This window comes from Antedon mediterranea, chromosome 10 (assembly GCF_964355755.1).
Source record: "Antedon mediterranea chromosome 10, ecAntMedi1.1, whole genome shotgun sequence".
In the NCBI taxonomy this organism is placed as follows: domain Eukaryota; kingdom Metazoa; phylum Echinodermata; class Crinoidea; order Comatulida; family Antedonidae; genus Antedon; species Antedon mediterranea.
The window spans coordinates 24,444,451-24,459,066 of record NC_092679.1 but is presented as its reverse complement, the minus strand read 5'-3'; the positions used below and the strand labels follow the sequence as shown (position 1 = coordinate 24,459,066).

At 33.6% G+C, this 14,616-nt stretch overlaps 2 protein-coding genes across 2 annotated transcripts; one reads left to right on the top strand and one right to left on the bottom strand.

Annotated features, from left to right (window-relative positions):
• Positions 1 to 149: 149 nt before the first annotated feature.
• Positions 150 to 2,509, bottom strand: LOC140061148 (protein SpAN-like). The gene is made up of 6 exons (XM_072107611.1): positions 2,447 to 2,509; positions 2,150 to 2,288; positions 1,478 to 1,609; positions 959 to 1,056; positions 701 to 828; positions 150 to 369 (listed from the first exon to the last, which is right to left on the bottom strand). The coding sequence occupies exons 1-6, from the start codon at positions 2,462 to 2,464 to the stop codon at positions 180 to 182; spliced, it is 705 nt and encodes a 234-aa protein (XP_071963712.1). The 5' UTR covers positions 2,465 to 2,509; the 3' UTR covers positions 150 to 179.
• Positions 2,510 to 9,692: 7,183 nt separating this feature from the next.
• Positions 9,693 to 10,280, top strand: LOC140061342 (uncharacterized). Its single transcript, XM_072107851.1, has one exon. The coding sequence runs from the start codon at positions 9,693 to 9,695 to the stop codon at positions 10,278 to 10,280; it is 588 nt and encodes a 195-aa protein (XP_071963952.1).
• Positions 10,281 to 14,616: the final 4,336 nt, after the last annotated feature.

The window sequence follows — 14,616 nt, the reverse complement described above, 5'->3', positions numbered from 1 at the left end:
TTGAAACTTTATAAAAAAAACAAATACAAGCAGATAAAATGCCGATATACTTAAATATGCCTAAATTAGAATAATTTTTTTTATTGCTTCGGAACCTGACCAATAGTAAAAATATATCTTATATCTTTAAATACTACATTTACCCGATATAGACAGATTTTCTCAGAGCTCATATCATTTCAGAAATGTGTGATCTTAGAATGAATACATTTTTGTAAAAATTGAATGCGGTCAGTGAGAGACCTACCTACGAATGTATATGTTGCGCGGAAACCATGTTCAGTTATATAGTCATCTGAGTACAGATTAACATACATAACATTACTGAGAGATGTTACAGTCTCACCTGCCAGCGTATCTCCGCAGAATCTTAAAATAAAAATAAACCAAATCGATATGAAAATGTTATTTTAGAAATGGAATTAGTAAGCCCACCTAAAAACGTGCTTTATCAATAGTAGTCACTCATGAAGACCTTGTTGAAATAATTATGGTGGTACTTCCCATATGTGATTTATACAAATTATGCATTCCAGAGCGTGACCATATCATGACGACGCTATTCTAATGATCATCTCTCGGTGTTCAGGTCTTTGCAGTAGGACTAAGTAAAGTCGACAACAATTCATATATTTAGAGGAAGTCTTGAAGCCGGCGTTTGTTGAGTAGAACATAAAACAGAAATACACCGACTACCTACCTAGCTGCTGCGTTATAGTACATAGGCGAGTCATGTCGAATTAGTAACTGATCCCAGTAACAGTAAGTCTCATCCTCAATATAAAAATCATCATCAAATGTTAGCTCAATGGTGTAGCCTTCGGGGGCCTATGACGAAGAAAAACATGTTTAAATGTTTAATTTTCTGTTTAACTGTATCTACATTTAATTATCAAAATGTAACAAAAAAAATAATAATCTTGTGTCTAATTTAAACAATTAAAACAATAATTGTTACCGTGATTAGATAGTTGCAGCTGACCAAAACTGGATAATTTGAAGGGTAGTTTGGTGATGTTATCTCACCGTTATCTTCGGTAAAATGACCTCCACAATCTTAAACAAAAAAGTAACATAAAACTAAAGTATCAAAAGGGAGCTTCTTCAAAATGGCAGACTACTGTGAGTGAAAGAAAGGAGATTTGGCCGGGGGATTTGTTAGAGAAAATATTATGTTAAACATACTTTTCTTACATTTTTACGGTCTATGTTCAGGTCAAAAAGTCAATTGTGACCACTTTGCTCATATGATCTTGTTTTTTTTTATTTTACTGTTTATTTGTATTTCTTAAGCTTTCAACATCAAGGAACTCCAATTACGAATGTATACACTATTTATCACTACACTTATTTGAGGCTTAGGAAATGGAGTTAAAGATTGACGACAGTGTAGGTCAGGATTAAACACTGGTAACAACTGGTTGGTGAATTCCACCCACTTGTTATCAAAGGTCTGCCCCTACAGTCCTTAACTTACCTTCAGTAATAGAAGGTGTCATGACTTCACAATAAGGACCTTCTAAGCCCTCAGGACACTCACATGTGCAGTATTTACCGACGAAGCCACCGTATAGACACGGCTGATCTAGTTCAGCCTCAGAGCAGTGGTCTAAGAGTAATAACATTAATAATTATCAAAAAAACAACAATAATCATTTAAACATGATAATTAATTTTAATAAAAATAATTATAACAGAAAGTATCATTCAATAGTATACTATTATGTGAATGGTTTATGTTCTAGTATCAGTTGAAAAAAAAAGAATCTTGGCTTCCAATCGATTGACGTTTGCAGGAGTGTTTTCCATAATATGTACGATATAGGTTTAGATTGATTTTTGTTTTGTTTTTTGTAGTTAAAAATCATTGTTGAAAATATACAAAAACAGTTATTTGAGTGGTATTTTGATTTTGAAATGTAGTTATAATAGATATAAACGCTTTTGGGTGGGAAGGATTTATGTATTCTACTTTATTGGTACATGGACAAAATAGCACATTATTTTTTCCATGAGTTTTGTTTCTGGACAAATGTATATTTATGCAAATTAGAAGCTAGTTAAAATACTTAACGTTGATTTGCTATTTTGCATTTTTCATACTTTCTATTAACTATGAATTTACGAATGTCAACAACCAATAACTTACCCATGCAACTGTAATGCTTGTTACTAAATAACTTGTCGAGATGACTGAGTCTACCGTGTTGCCCCATTGAGTCTTGTTTCATTGGATCATGGGCTACCATTGTAGCGTAATCTGGATTGTATGTATTCTTACTAAATGCCTACAGTGTTAAAGTATACACTTATCACATATGAAATATATACAGAAAGGTGAATTAAGAACTAGAGAAGAACAAATTGCACTCCGTTGTGTGTAAACTCAGACGTAAAATGGGTTATAAGTTGTTATAAATATAAATATACTAATCCTTGTCCTTACCCATTGGCTGTAATGCATAATGGATCCAAAATCATACGGTATCGTTTCGTCTTCGGAATGATACACGATATCGTACTGCGAGAGATAGTTTCCTTGTACATTCTCTTCAATAACGGTTAAATAGTCATCCCTGTTTGTTCTTGTTTGCTCATGTAGTAGTCCAAGTGTGTGACCTATTTCATGTAAGATTACACTTATCTGTACAATTAGAAAAAAAAGAATATGCTGTATTGTAAGTCTCCTGAGTGGCGCATGTGTTGCTGGGCGTTGGATCGTGGGTTCGAATCCAACGCTCATCGCATTGCTTGTATCCCTGGGCAAGACACTTTTACTCTCTCCATCCACGTGTAGGCCTACCAGGTAATGTAAAGACATAACTTTGCGCTTATCACTAGCTGCATTATGGGAGTGTGTTTGATCCAAAAATATAAGTAATAATAGTACAGCGCTTAGGGGACTCACATTAGGCTCTTTATAAAACAAGGAATCGGATATTAATATTAGAACTCACAATTGTGGCAAAACAAACAGGTCGAAACTTGTTGCATTATTGATGTAGTTATCCACATGAAACTAGAAAGCCTATTCAAAAAGCACTATTAATTTGTTGATAAAAACAAAGTATGAGAACGAATACACGTGAGAGACACCCACTTGATACGTTTAAGATACTTACATGCGAACAACCCGAAGCAGCTAAGTAGATACCTTGTATACCACCTATGTATCCCACATACGAGTAACATCTGTCAAATAAACATTAATACAACTTTAACTTAATAATTTAAAAATAAACAACAAACTGTAGTCTTATAGTTACGTAATACTCAAGCGTGGTTCCCACTATCGACGCAACGTAACGCAACCTACGCAACGTAAAAAAATGCCCTTCCAATAATTGTGTTTGCCCCCGCCTGCGTGAAATCAAACCTGCAATGTTTGCAGCACTGGCGGTTCCCACTTGTGATTACGCAATACGGCATTTTGCGTCAATTACGTCACTGCGTTACGTTCTAGTGGGAACCACGCTTTAGTAATTAACTTACCCTGATGTAGTACTGAGAAATTGAACACGATGCTGGTTTGGGTCAATGTAATTGTACTCCTCAAATGTAATGCACGTGTAACGAGACCAATCATCTATGGCTTCCAATACTAACGGGATTAAGCTACTGTCTGGAGTAAACGAACATAATGACAATGGTTTGATAAAACGAAACACGGTACTTAACATGAAAAAATAATATTAAAAACCTTTTAACATCAATATTAGTATTTATTTTACCTATATCAACTATTTCAAACACAACATGTGAGTTTGGCCATGTCGTATAATAGTCACTCTTTCTTTTAACGCGTCCACTTCCTCCATCGTCTTTCTTATTCGATGCCTTCTGTTCATCAGTTAGCAGCATGTCAACGCCCTCTTCTGCTGCCACTACCACCGCGTCACCTAAAGCCTAAAACAACATTTATTTTTCTCATAAAAATGTTCGTATACATTAATACTACTATATATGTATTTTAGATAACTTGAATAACAAATTTATTCTAAATAAAAATATGTAATGGGTGGAAATTACTTTAACAAGAAAGTCTGCATTGATTACATGAAGCGCATGTTATAAGCATATCTGGTAGATTGGTTGTAGGAAAACAACAAAAAACATCATAGAGTTGTTTTCTTGCAATGCGAATATTAAACAATTACATTTTAGAAAGTAAATCTGTATTTTAAATTTATTTTTTATTTTTTTGTATTTTAAACTTCGAACAGATTTTAAAAAAACATATTAACATCTGATTCTATACAGATTCTTTTTCAAATTAATAATTTGTTTTACATAGTGGTTTTATTTAATGGAAATAAACTGCTGTAATTTTAAAATTATAATAGTTGTTAACATTAAAAGTTCAATTTATATAGGCCTTATTATTTCTCAAAAACAAACAGTTTACTTGAATGGCATGTGCTGATAGAACATTGATGTTGATAGTGTGTAATGTAGTGCTATTAATAAGTTTACAGAACCTTGATAAGCCAAGAAAAATGTTGATGGGAAAATGATAATTTTAAAGACACGTACCTGCCTGCGTTGGTCAGTTTCATTACCGGGTGGCCTAGCGTCGATTACATGTGATAATGCTACTACTAAGAAGCTACATAATAGCCACAAAGTAGGTTTACTTGTTTCAAAAAGCTTCATTTCTTAGACTAAAGTATAAACAAATTAAAATCCAGCGTAAGAAAAAAAAATATAATGTGCTGTATTAATACTAATAACTAATGTGCCACTACTACTAACAAACATTATATTGGTAGATGAGCATCACACTTACCTATATCAGCGATTTATTTCTCCGGCGCACGTTCTTCACTGAATTGAACAAATTTGAACGATTTTTGTTTCGTTTTATAGTTTTCTTGAATGACACCTGGTGGTACATTGCCATCTGTCAAACCTGATTATATAGTATCGTCAACTAACAAGCATAATTTTAATTTAAACGAAATCACAAAATTTAATTATAATTGGTATAAATTAAATGTAGTTATCTCATTTAGAATTGTATTAATAATATTCGTAATTAAACGGGATAATGTGACGTCGTGTTATTAATTATGAATGATGTCGTAAGTGAATGATAAATGTGCATGCATGTCAAAAAGACATGCTTCTCAAAGTTTGGCAAAGGGTGTAAGGCCTAACAATAATAGTAATTTCAATTGTTATGTTTAGATGAAAATTAAATAATATATATATATATATTATTTAATTTTCATCTAAACATAACAATTGAAATTACATAATTTAACATTACCCTATTTAACAATATTGTTAGGCCTTACACCCTTTGCCAAACTTTGAGAAGCATGTCTTTTTGACATGCATGCACATTTATCATTCACTTACGACATCATTCATAATTAATAACACGTCACATTATCCCGTTTAATTACGAATATTATTAATACAATTCTAAATGAGATAACTACATTTAATTTATACCAATTATAATTAAATTTTGTGATTTCGTTTAAATTAAAATTATGCTTGTTAGTTGACGATACTATATAATCAGGTTTGACAGATGGCAATGTACCACCAGGTGTCATTCAAGAAAACTATAAAACGAAACAAAAATCGTTCAAATTTGTTCAATTCAGTGAAGAACGTGCGCCGGAGAAATAAATCGCTGATATAGGTAAGTGTGATGCTCATCTACCAATATAATGTTTGTTAGTAGTAGTGGCACATTAGTTATTAGTATTAATACAGCACATTATATTTTTTTTTCTTACGCTGGATTTTAATTTGTTTATACTTTAGTCTAAGAAATGAAGCTTTTTGAAACAAGTAAACCTACTTTGTGGCTATTATGTAGCTTCTTAGTAGTAGCATTATCACATGTAATCGACGCTAGGCCACCCGGTAATGAAACTGACCAACGCAGGCAGGTACGTGTCTTTAAAATTATCATTTTCCCATCAACATTTTTCTTGGCTTATCAAGGTTCTGTAAACTTATTAATAGCACTACATTATACACTATCAACATCAATGTTCTATCAGCACATGCCATTCAAGTAAACTGTTTGTTTTTGAGAAATAATAAGGCCTATATAAATTGAACTTTTAATTGTTAACAACTATTATAATTTTAAAATTACAGCAGTTTATTTCCATTAAATAAAACCACTATGTAAAACAAATTATTATTAGTCGCGTGGAAGCGACTCTATAGTTCACTATGTCGGTCGGTCGGTCTGTCTGTCTGTCTGTCGGTCTGTCTGTCGGTCTGTCTGTCTGTCTGTCGGTCCGGTATCACTATGCGTTTTATCGCTTTATGACCTTATCTTGATATCAGTTTAATCTAGCTAAGTCAATTTTTCACACAGAATATTCCTTATGGCCAGGAATCGCTGTGGTTATGTTTTCACGGTGCGCAATAAAAAATTACGCGGTCTACGCACGATTTAACGAAATCACGTTTGTAATCATATCTTAACAACCATGAATCACAATTAAATAAAATTTGGTACTCATAAATTTCAGGGCATAAATCATCATATGGCAATACAATTACGTGCGTAGCGCATGTAACGCATGCGTACGCGCGCTTAAAATTTTTAAAATTTATTTTCGATGAAATAAGAGTACGTTTCAGGCAATTTTAAGCGTTTACAAAATTGCCATGAGTGCGCAGATTTTTGCGCGCGCACTGCACGTTAAATGTTATTGCGCACTCTTTTTGCCCGATTTCTGTTTTCTTGACTTACTTTTCAACTCGAAATTACGTTATACGAGCACGTCAAAAGTGACAGGCTACGCACGTGTAAATTAAAAAAATATAAATGTTTTTAAACATTTCAACATTTTTAAACATGTTCAGTAATTTCGGTCAGTATAGTTCACTATGTCGGTCGGTCTGTCTGTCTGTTGGTCTGTTTGTCTGTCGGTCCGGTATCACTATGCATTGTAGCACGCGACTTAATGGCTGTTGGCCTTGTTAATTTGAAAAAGAATCTGTATAGATTCAGATGTTAATATGTTTTTTTTTTAATCTGTTCCATGTTCCAAGTATAACCAACGAATGCGCAGGGCAAAAATAATTTTTGTAATATAAAATTGATACTTATTAAAACGTAATACACACTGTAGTAACTTTTTGAAACATTATTAGTAAATGGTGACATATTGATTTAAGTTCATAATGATTAGTGAAATGTTGTCTATTGTGATTCTAATATGATCTACACGTGTTACCATAAAACGGACAGTACCTCCTATACCCATTATAAATTCATGAATAATTTATATAATGCACATTAAAGTATTGATTGTTTAAAGGAGGACTATTGGAAACGTGTTCTCTTTATGACATTTTAAATAGAAAAACTCATTATAAACAATGAACTACTGTTTGCCTTTTAACGATACAACACGATGCATTTTTATTACTAAAGTTGTAATAGTTTAGGCAGGGAGGTGAAAAAATAATGTTTTCACCTCCCTGGTTTAGATATAGTTATATTTGTTACTCAAGCACCATTAATTTATTTTGGACCAGCTTCAACTCTATGTCTGTCGGTGTAAACTGTTTAAATAATGTTTGTTGGTCTGATAGCGCTGTGAAACAGCGATTTGTAATTATTTATTATTAAAAATGGGTTTGCCTTCGAATTTTTAATTATTGTGTTCATCATGTAATTTGCGAATTAGGACTATCTGCTATTGGATGTGTAAGAAACACAAACAAATATTTGTATGGAGGGATCTGTGTTGAGTATTGTAGTTTGATTTTCTATATGTGTTGGACATACGGTTCTCAGAGTGAGTTGTTTTGAAATTGTTGCCTTGGATATTCTACGTATGTTTGTTTGTTTCCATTAACCGTATTGTGATTTGAACTTGTAATAAAGTATACTGTATAATATATATAATACAATCTTGTCACCGATTTGAAAAGTTAAGTCAGTTTTGACATGTTTTAATAATGCAAATCTTGTAATGTTTGAAATAACGTGTGCGGCCTATCAACTCATTGTTCACATTTGACTGGATTTCTTTTTTTTTTATCACAAATCAGAATTTTAATATTTCAGTGATTACCCCACGGGTACACGACCACCCACAGGTAAACGACCGCGGACCTCATTTTTTGGCAATCGAATATATTGTATTTACCTTCAGTAAACGACCACCTCCTGTAAGCAACAAAACAGACCCCATTTTTTTAAATAATCAACTTTATTGTATTTTACCTTCTGTAATGAATCATACTGATGTAAGAATGTATTTTCTTAGACTACCTTACCTTACTTACTACCGTACTGAAACTCGTATTACAGAATCATAAGAGTTTATAAGCAATTTAATGATAAATAAATAATAACTACATTACAGCGTCTTAAATTGAAGGTACATTTATTCAATCACATTTTCAGTGAAATAATTTTAACATTTACTCGCCTTTTTCTTACTTCTTTTGGACTTGTCTCAGTTTTGTTATCTCGTATAGATATTTCTTTTATAATACCTTAATACCACTGTTACATTTTCACTTATATAAAGATCAGGAGCCAAGAGGGGTCAACCTAATTGGAAAGTTAACCAATTTCTATGCATGTGGCAATTATCTATGTACATATCAATGTATGGAATTGACAGTCTGGCGCGTTTATTTTGGTGGGTGTGGCTGAAAAGTTTTTGCAAATTACTTGACATAGAGCGAAATGTAATGAATGACCATTGCCAGACAATTTTAGCGGTGGGAGGTGCCTGCCAGACCCCCATTTCAGGAGGACCAACATTGAGCTAGATCAGCTTAAAAGTTAATCCTCTAAAACTGGTGGGAAAATGTTCAATAAACTCATAACTATCATGAATGACCATTGCCAGACATTTTAAGTGGTGGATCGTACCCGCCAGAAACTGTCAAACACCTCGCCCCACAAAAAATGAGTTAGATCAGCTTAACAGCTAACCTTTTAAAAAATGCTGTAAAATGTTCAGCATGATCCCTAGTATCATAAATGACCAATGTCATTGACATTTTCAGTGTTCAATAGATCAGCTCAAAAGCTAACCCTGTAAAACATGCATCCCTTTTATTGAACAACCACCCCAAGCAGACATAGATTAGCTTAAAAGCTAACTTAAATAGTAAAGTAGATCTAACTAAAAAAAATAAAAAATTGGTAGTATTGGGAATTTCGACCGGAAAGTCGAAAAACAAGTTAAAATGTTCATATCTTTTAAGATATGGACATTTTAACTTGTTTATTAACATGTTTCTGGTACCAAAATATTCAGAACATGTTCTAAAGGGCTCTAAATACTGAGAATATACATAAATTATTTATATTTACTCTAATAAAACATTCTGACAATAAATTACCGGAAATGCCATTTTTTACCTTCGTCCTTGATATGCTATATCTCGATAACGACTGACCTCTGAGAAATAATTATTGTTCAAATGTTTCAGAATATATATATTTATATTTTGTATAGGCATATAATGAGATATTTTGTGACAAAATGGTTGGAAGTAAAGCCCGGCGCACACTATCGGCTGAGCCAACTGACACGAATAAAACTTTGCTCACAGTGTACTGTGCGCCGGACAATTCGTGATTTTTGCATTTTTCTCGTTTTAAGCCTGCGTGTTGGACTGCCTCTGTTAAGATTGGTAATTCTTTCATTCAACCTTTGTCATCCTGTAGAAACCTTGGAGTTGTCATGGATTCAACGCTTAGTATGTCCAATCAGGTACATAACATCTGCAAAGCTGGGCTTCACGCTATTTGTAAAATTGGAAGCATTCGGAAGTACCTGGATTCAAGATCAACTGAGATTCTTGTTCACGCCTTTGTTACATCAAGGCTAGACTGTTGTAACTCATTACTTTATGGCTTACCAGCAAAGGATATCTCTAAAATTCAGCGAGTCCAAAACACAGCTGCCCGATTGGTCGTTCAAAGCCCCATAAGGCAACATATCACACCTGTGCCGAGACAGCTTCATTGGCTTCCGGTAACACAAAGAATTACCTTCAAGATCCTGCTATTTGTTTTCAAAGCTCTTCATAATTCTCCATCTAAGTTCATTTCTGAACTTATTCAACCTTATGTTCCTAAGCGGTCTCTGAGATCTAGATCTGAGTCTCTTCTTGCCCATTTATTTCATCCTTCCACTAAGTTTTATGGAAATCGTTCATTTTCTTCGGCATCCGTTTCTCTATGGAATGCGTTGCCTATTGAAATCCGTCAGGCTACTTCCACCAGTGTCTTCAAATCTCTCCTCAAAACCCACCTTTTTAATTTGTAATTTTTCTAAATTTTCTGTCTTTGTAAAGCGCATTATTGAGGCTTTCAGCATAATGCGCTATATCAAGTACCAGTTATTATTATTATTAGTAGTAGGTCTCCTATTGCACTGATTGTATAAAAAACATTTAGAATAAAATTTGTATTAAACATTAAAATTGCATATAATACTATATCAAAATAAATTAAAATATATTACAATATCATTAAAAACCGTCAATAACATAGCAAAATCTTACTTAAAATATATTTTAAGCTTATTTATAAAAGTCTTAATACCTGTATTTAAAATTAATGAATCCCTTATTTCTACCGGTAGTTTCTCCTGCATGCACGGGGAAATATGTGTACAGCCACACCAAAACCAGGCGCTTGTCGCTAGATAGGGATTTGTGTAAAATGCATTTGAATGTGTGAAACTCATATTTTGACCATTTTGTTTTTTTACCATTATCTGATAGGAAATTTACCGTAGATTTCAAAAATATATATCTTATTAACTAATTCAAATGGAAAGGTGGTAAAAATTACATAAATCTGAGCCTCTATCCTCGTGTTTCGATTGAAAGAACGTGGTAATTCGTTATAAAAAAGCAGTTATTTTCGTCATTCCTACGCCGTAATTTTGTAGATAACCCCTGAAAGCTTGGTATCATTCGATAGGTATTTTGTTCATGAATCTAAAAATAAATGAGTGATGTCACAGATTGTACGATATAGACCAATAAAAACCGATTTTATAGAACCCTTTAGTGTAAACAAAAACGGCCTTGTTGCTACGAACACGCTGAAAGAAGCGATGTGATTGGTTTAATTTTGTCACATGACCCATCCAGCATGGAAAATTCCAGGTCAACAAAATCTTATCGCTAGTACACACGCTTGTCGAGAAAAATATATTTTTTATAGTTCATCTAAGTACTGTACACAGTAATACTAAAGTGACGTGTACTGACTCAGACTTGATAACAATAAGTTATAACATACTAAAGTAAAGGGCCTAGCTAAGTTATTTATCGTAAGAGTTGATATTAGCAATGTAACTCTCAATCCACTGACACTAGGCCTAGGCCTAGCTAGGTACAGTAGGCTAGACCTGGCTCTACTAGGCCTAGTACTATAAGCCTAGACTAGGCGGAGATCCGCCTAGGCCTACTACTACGCTGGGCTACTAGCCTATAGGCTGCATGGCATAGTAGGCCTAGCTAGCTAGTAATAATAATAGTAATAACAACAACAAGGCCTAGAGTTTTCCTCTCTTTAGTATAATAAGCCTCCTGGAAGGCTTTACTTTACTTACTAGGCTAGGCCTAGGCCTACTGCAGTGCAGGGCTATTTTATTTATTTCAATTTGGTTAAATTTCATTATGCTTAAAAATTGCCAATGATGGGTTGGGTGTGTGGGGAGTGTGTGCAAAACATAAACCGTAACAACCAGTACAATACAAATCTCTCACAAATAAAATACTGGTACCTTGGCTAAATTTCACGTTATTCATCATGCTTAAAAACATTGTTCAAGCTAACGGGTGTGGCTATCTGTTATGGTGCTGGTTCAACAATAGAATACATAACATTGTTTGAAGGTTTGCATGGCGAAATCAAATGTTGATATAAAGTTTGCGGTACACCACGTATATTAAGTCTGAAAAGAACTGTTGAGTTTCTCTTACATACATAACATTAACACTAAAAACCAGTACAATACAAATCACTTACAAATAAAATACTGGTAATTGAATTTTGCCGACCAGAAACGAGGGACATTGTGTGCCCTGCGCCATTTTGAACAAAAAGCAGATAAAATAAAGTAAAAAGAGAAATAAAATTGGAATAAAGTTCATTAATAAAATGTTTGCTGTTTTTTTTAAATTTGTTTAGAACTAATAATAAGCTAAGGCAATCTTCCTGAATACCTACTAGTAGGCCTACTGTATTATTCTTACACTACACTATTATAAATGAATTTGACAGATTTTACGTAAATGAGTGGTACTTTGTAATCGTCATAATTAACTATGATAACCACCTCGGATTTTGATGAAATTTTCATGAATATCAGAAAACACTATATTGAATAAGTGTGCCAAATTTCAGAATGATTGTTTATCTAGAAGGTAGTGTTGCTAAGGTGTTAATTGTTCAATCTGTAACAGCATGGGGCAACTTCCTGTCTGATTTGTCATTAAACTTTGACTGTTAATTACTCAGTAATTACCATTAAATTGTTGTATAAATGCTATATATATTTATTGCCATAACTCTGGGAATATTTGCTTGATTTAAATGATCCAAACACCATTTTGAAGGATATATTGTGAGGAATACCATTATAGTATCAACTAAAAAAATATATATTTCACCAAGTGCCTGGTTTTGATGTGGCTGTACACATATGTGGAAAATTGAGTATTTTAAAGAATTTGTCCGGGCGAAAGGGTGTACAAATATGAGATGATCACCGTGACGAGGGTTGATTGAAATATGGTTTAAAATATCCACAGTATATATGCCATAAAGACATTTGACAATAAATGACATGTATAAGAGTTGGAAACGTTTTTCAAGTGAACTTAATCCTAAAACATCAAGACGTCGTTCATAGGAAATATCGTTCTCATAGAAACAAATTTTAGTCATTCGGCGTTGGACTTGTTCCAATGAGTAGAGATGTCCTTTTTTGGTAAGGTAACCAAGCAGGTATACCATATTCAATAATCGGACGTACAATAGCACAGATTTTGGAATTACAATAGTGTCCCTGCAACGAACAATGCGCTTAAAACCCATTCATTTCGAAGCTCAACTCAACTCAACGTAAACATTTATTTTCTTTCTTTCAATCAATAATAAAACAAATGAATAAGGTATTAAAAAAAGTAAGTACGAGTTACAAATAATACATTTCATTAATATAATATATAAACACGAAGCTTTTGAAACCCATTAATTTCGAAGCATTCCTTACCAAGATACAACATATCAATCTCAAAGGTAAAAAAATGCAAGAAATAGAATTTCCGGGCATTTTTGGCCAATATGTTCCATTAGAGAAAATGTAAATAATCATGTTCTGAATATTTTGGTACCAGAAACATGTTAATAAACAAGTTATAATGTCCATATTAAAAGATATGGACATTTTATCTTGACCACCAATTTTTTAAAGCTGATCTATGTCTGCTTGGGGTGGTTGTTCAATAAAAGGGATACATGTTTTACAAGGTTAGCTTTTGAGCTGATCAACTGAACACTGAAAATGTCAATGGCAATGGTCATTTATGATACTAGAGGGTGAGCTCGCTTCGCTCGCTCCTCCTCTAGGAAGTGTAGATGATGGTTCTCGGAATGATAATGACTCGGGTAAAAAGGTTTAGAAGGACATTCTGGCCTGGACAATTTCGGTTGGGTACCATTATTTAAATGCTTTTGATATTCGTAAAACTAAACCTACTCACTAACCTGTTTCACAGTGTCTTAGGTGATTAATAGCGTTTTACGTATAGTGTTTATTGTAGATATGAAAAGTGGTGAAAAAGAATTTAAAAAAAAAGATAACAGTTTGATGAAATCTACTAAAAATAGTATAATTGTGATATAAATATAATACATTGTTGTGTGTATAAATGTGGATGGGCGTTTATTAGATGGTATTTGGATTGGGCGGGAGGGGGGGGGGGGAGAGTGGCGATAATTATTTTAATTGATGTTTCATTGGGGAGGTGTTCCGGGCGTTTTTTCAAATAAATACCATCCTAATTGGTATACTTAATACATTATTCCGCGACACAGTGAGCCGTTTTGGCCTAAGAAGGAAGACGCTTTAGACGGCTTGCAACATGGGCAGAAGTATCCCAGGGTCGACGGGACGCGATTTTTTTTTTCGTACATAAGTTGGGGACCCCCTCATGAAACGTCACAAAATAAACATGAATAATTCATCAGTTAAATTTTCTTGTTCCGTGTGCACCCAAGCGTATAGCAACAAGAAGTAATTACACAACTGCGATACGATACTTTTACAGTAGGCCTAGGATTCTAAGTCAATTCACGTGATTGCCTTCGCGCACTCTTCTTCACACACACACACACCACTATGCAAAATGTGTCGAGTCGAGGCTAATCGACAGCTAGGCAAGATATTACACTAAGTAGTAATTCATTGGACATAGCCCAAAGAAAGCTTAGACCCACAAGAATAAAGAATGTGTATAATTTGTGTACTGTATTTTTTTAATTCTGCTATTTTATTATCAAACAATATGCATGTAATCAAAGGAACTGCGCGTATATGAACACATGAGATGGGAAGGTTAGACCCACGAGAATAAAAAATG

Bases quoted from the DNA above. Each gene is read 5' to 3' on its own strand.
- LOC140061148 (XM_072107611.1), bottom strand. The intron at 1,057-1,477 runs GTAAGTTAAGGA...TTTTTGTTTAAG, and splicing joins GACACCTTCTATTACTGAAG to ATTGTGGAGGTCATTTTACC. The intron at 829-958 runs GTAACAATTATT...TCTTCGTCATAG, and splicing joins GCTGCAACTATCTAATCACG to GCCCCCGAAGGCTACACCAT.
- LOC140061342 (XM_072107851.1), top strand. From the start codon at position 9,693: ATGGATTCAACGCTTAGTATGTCCAATCAGGTACATAACATCTGCAAA.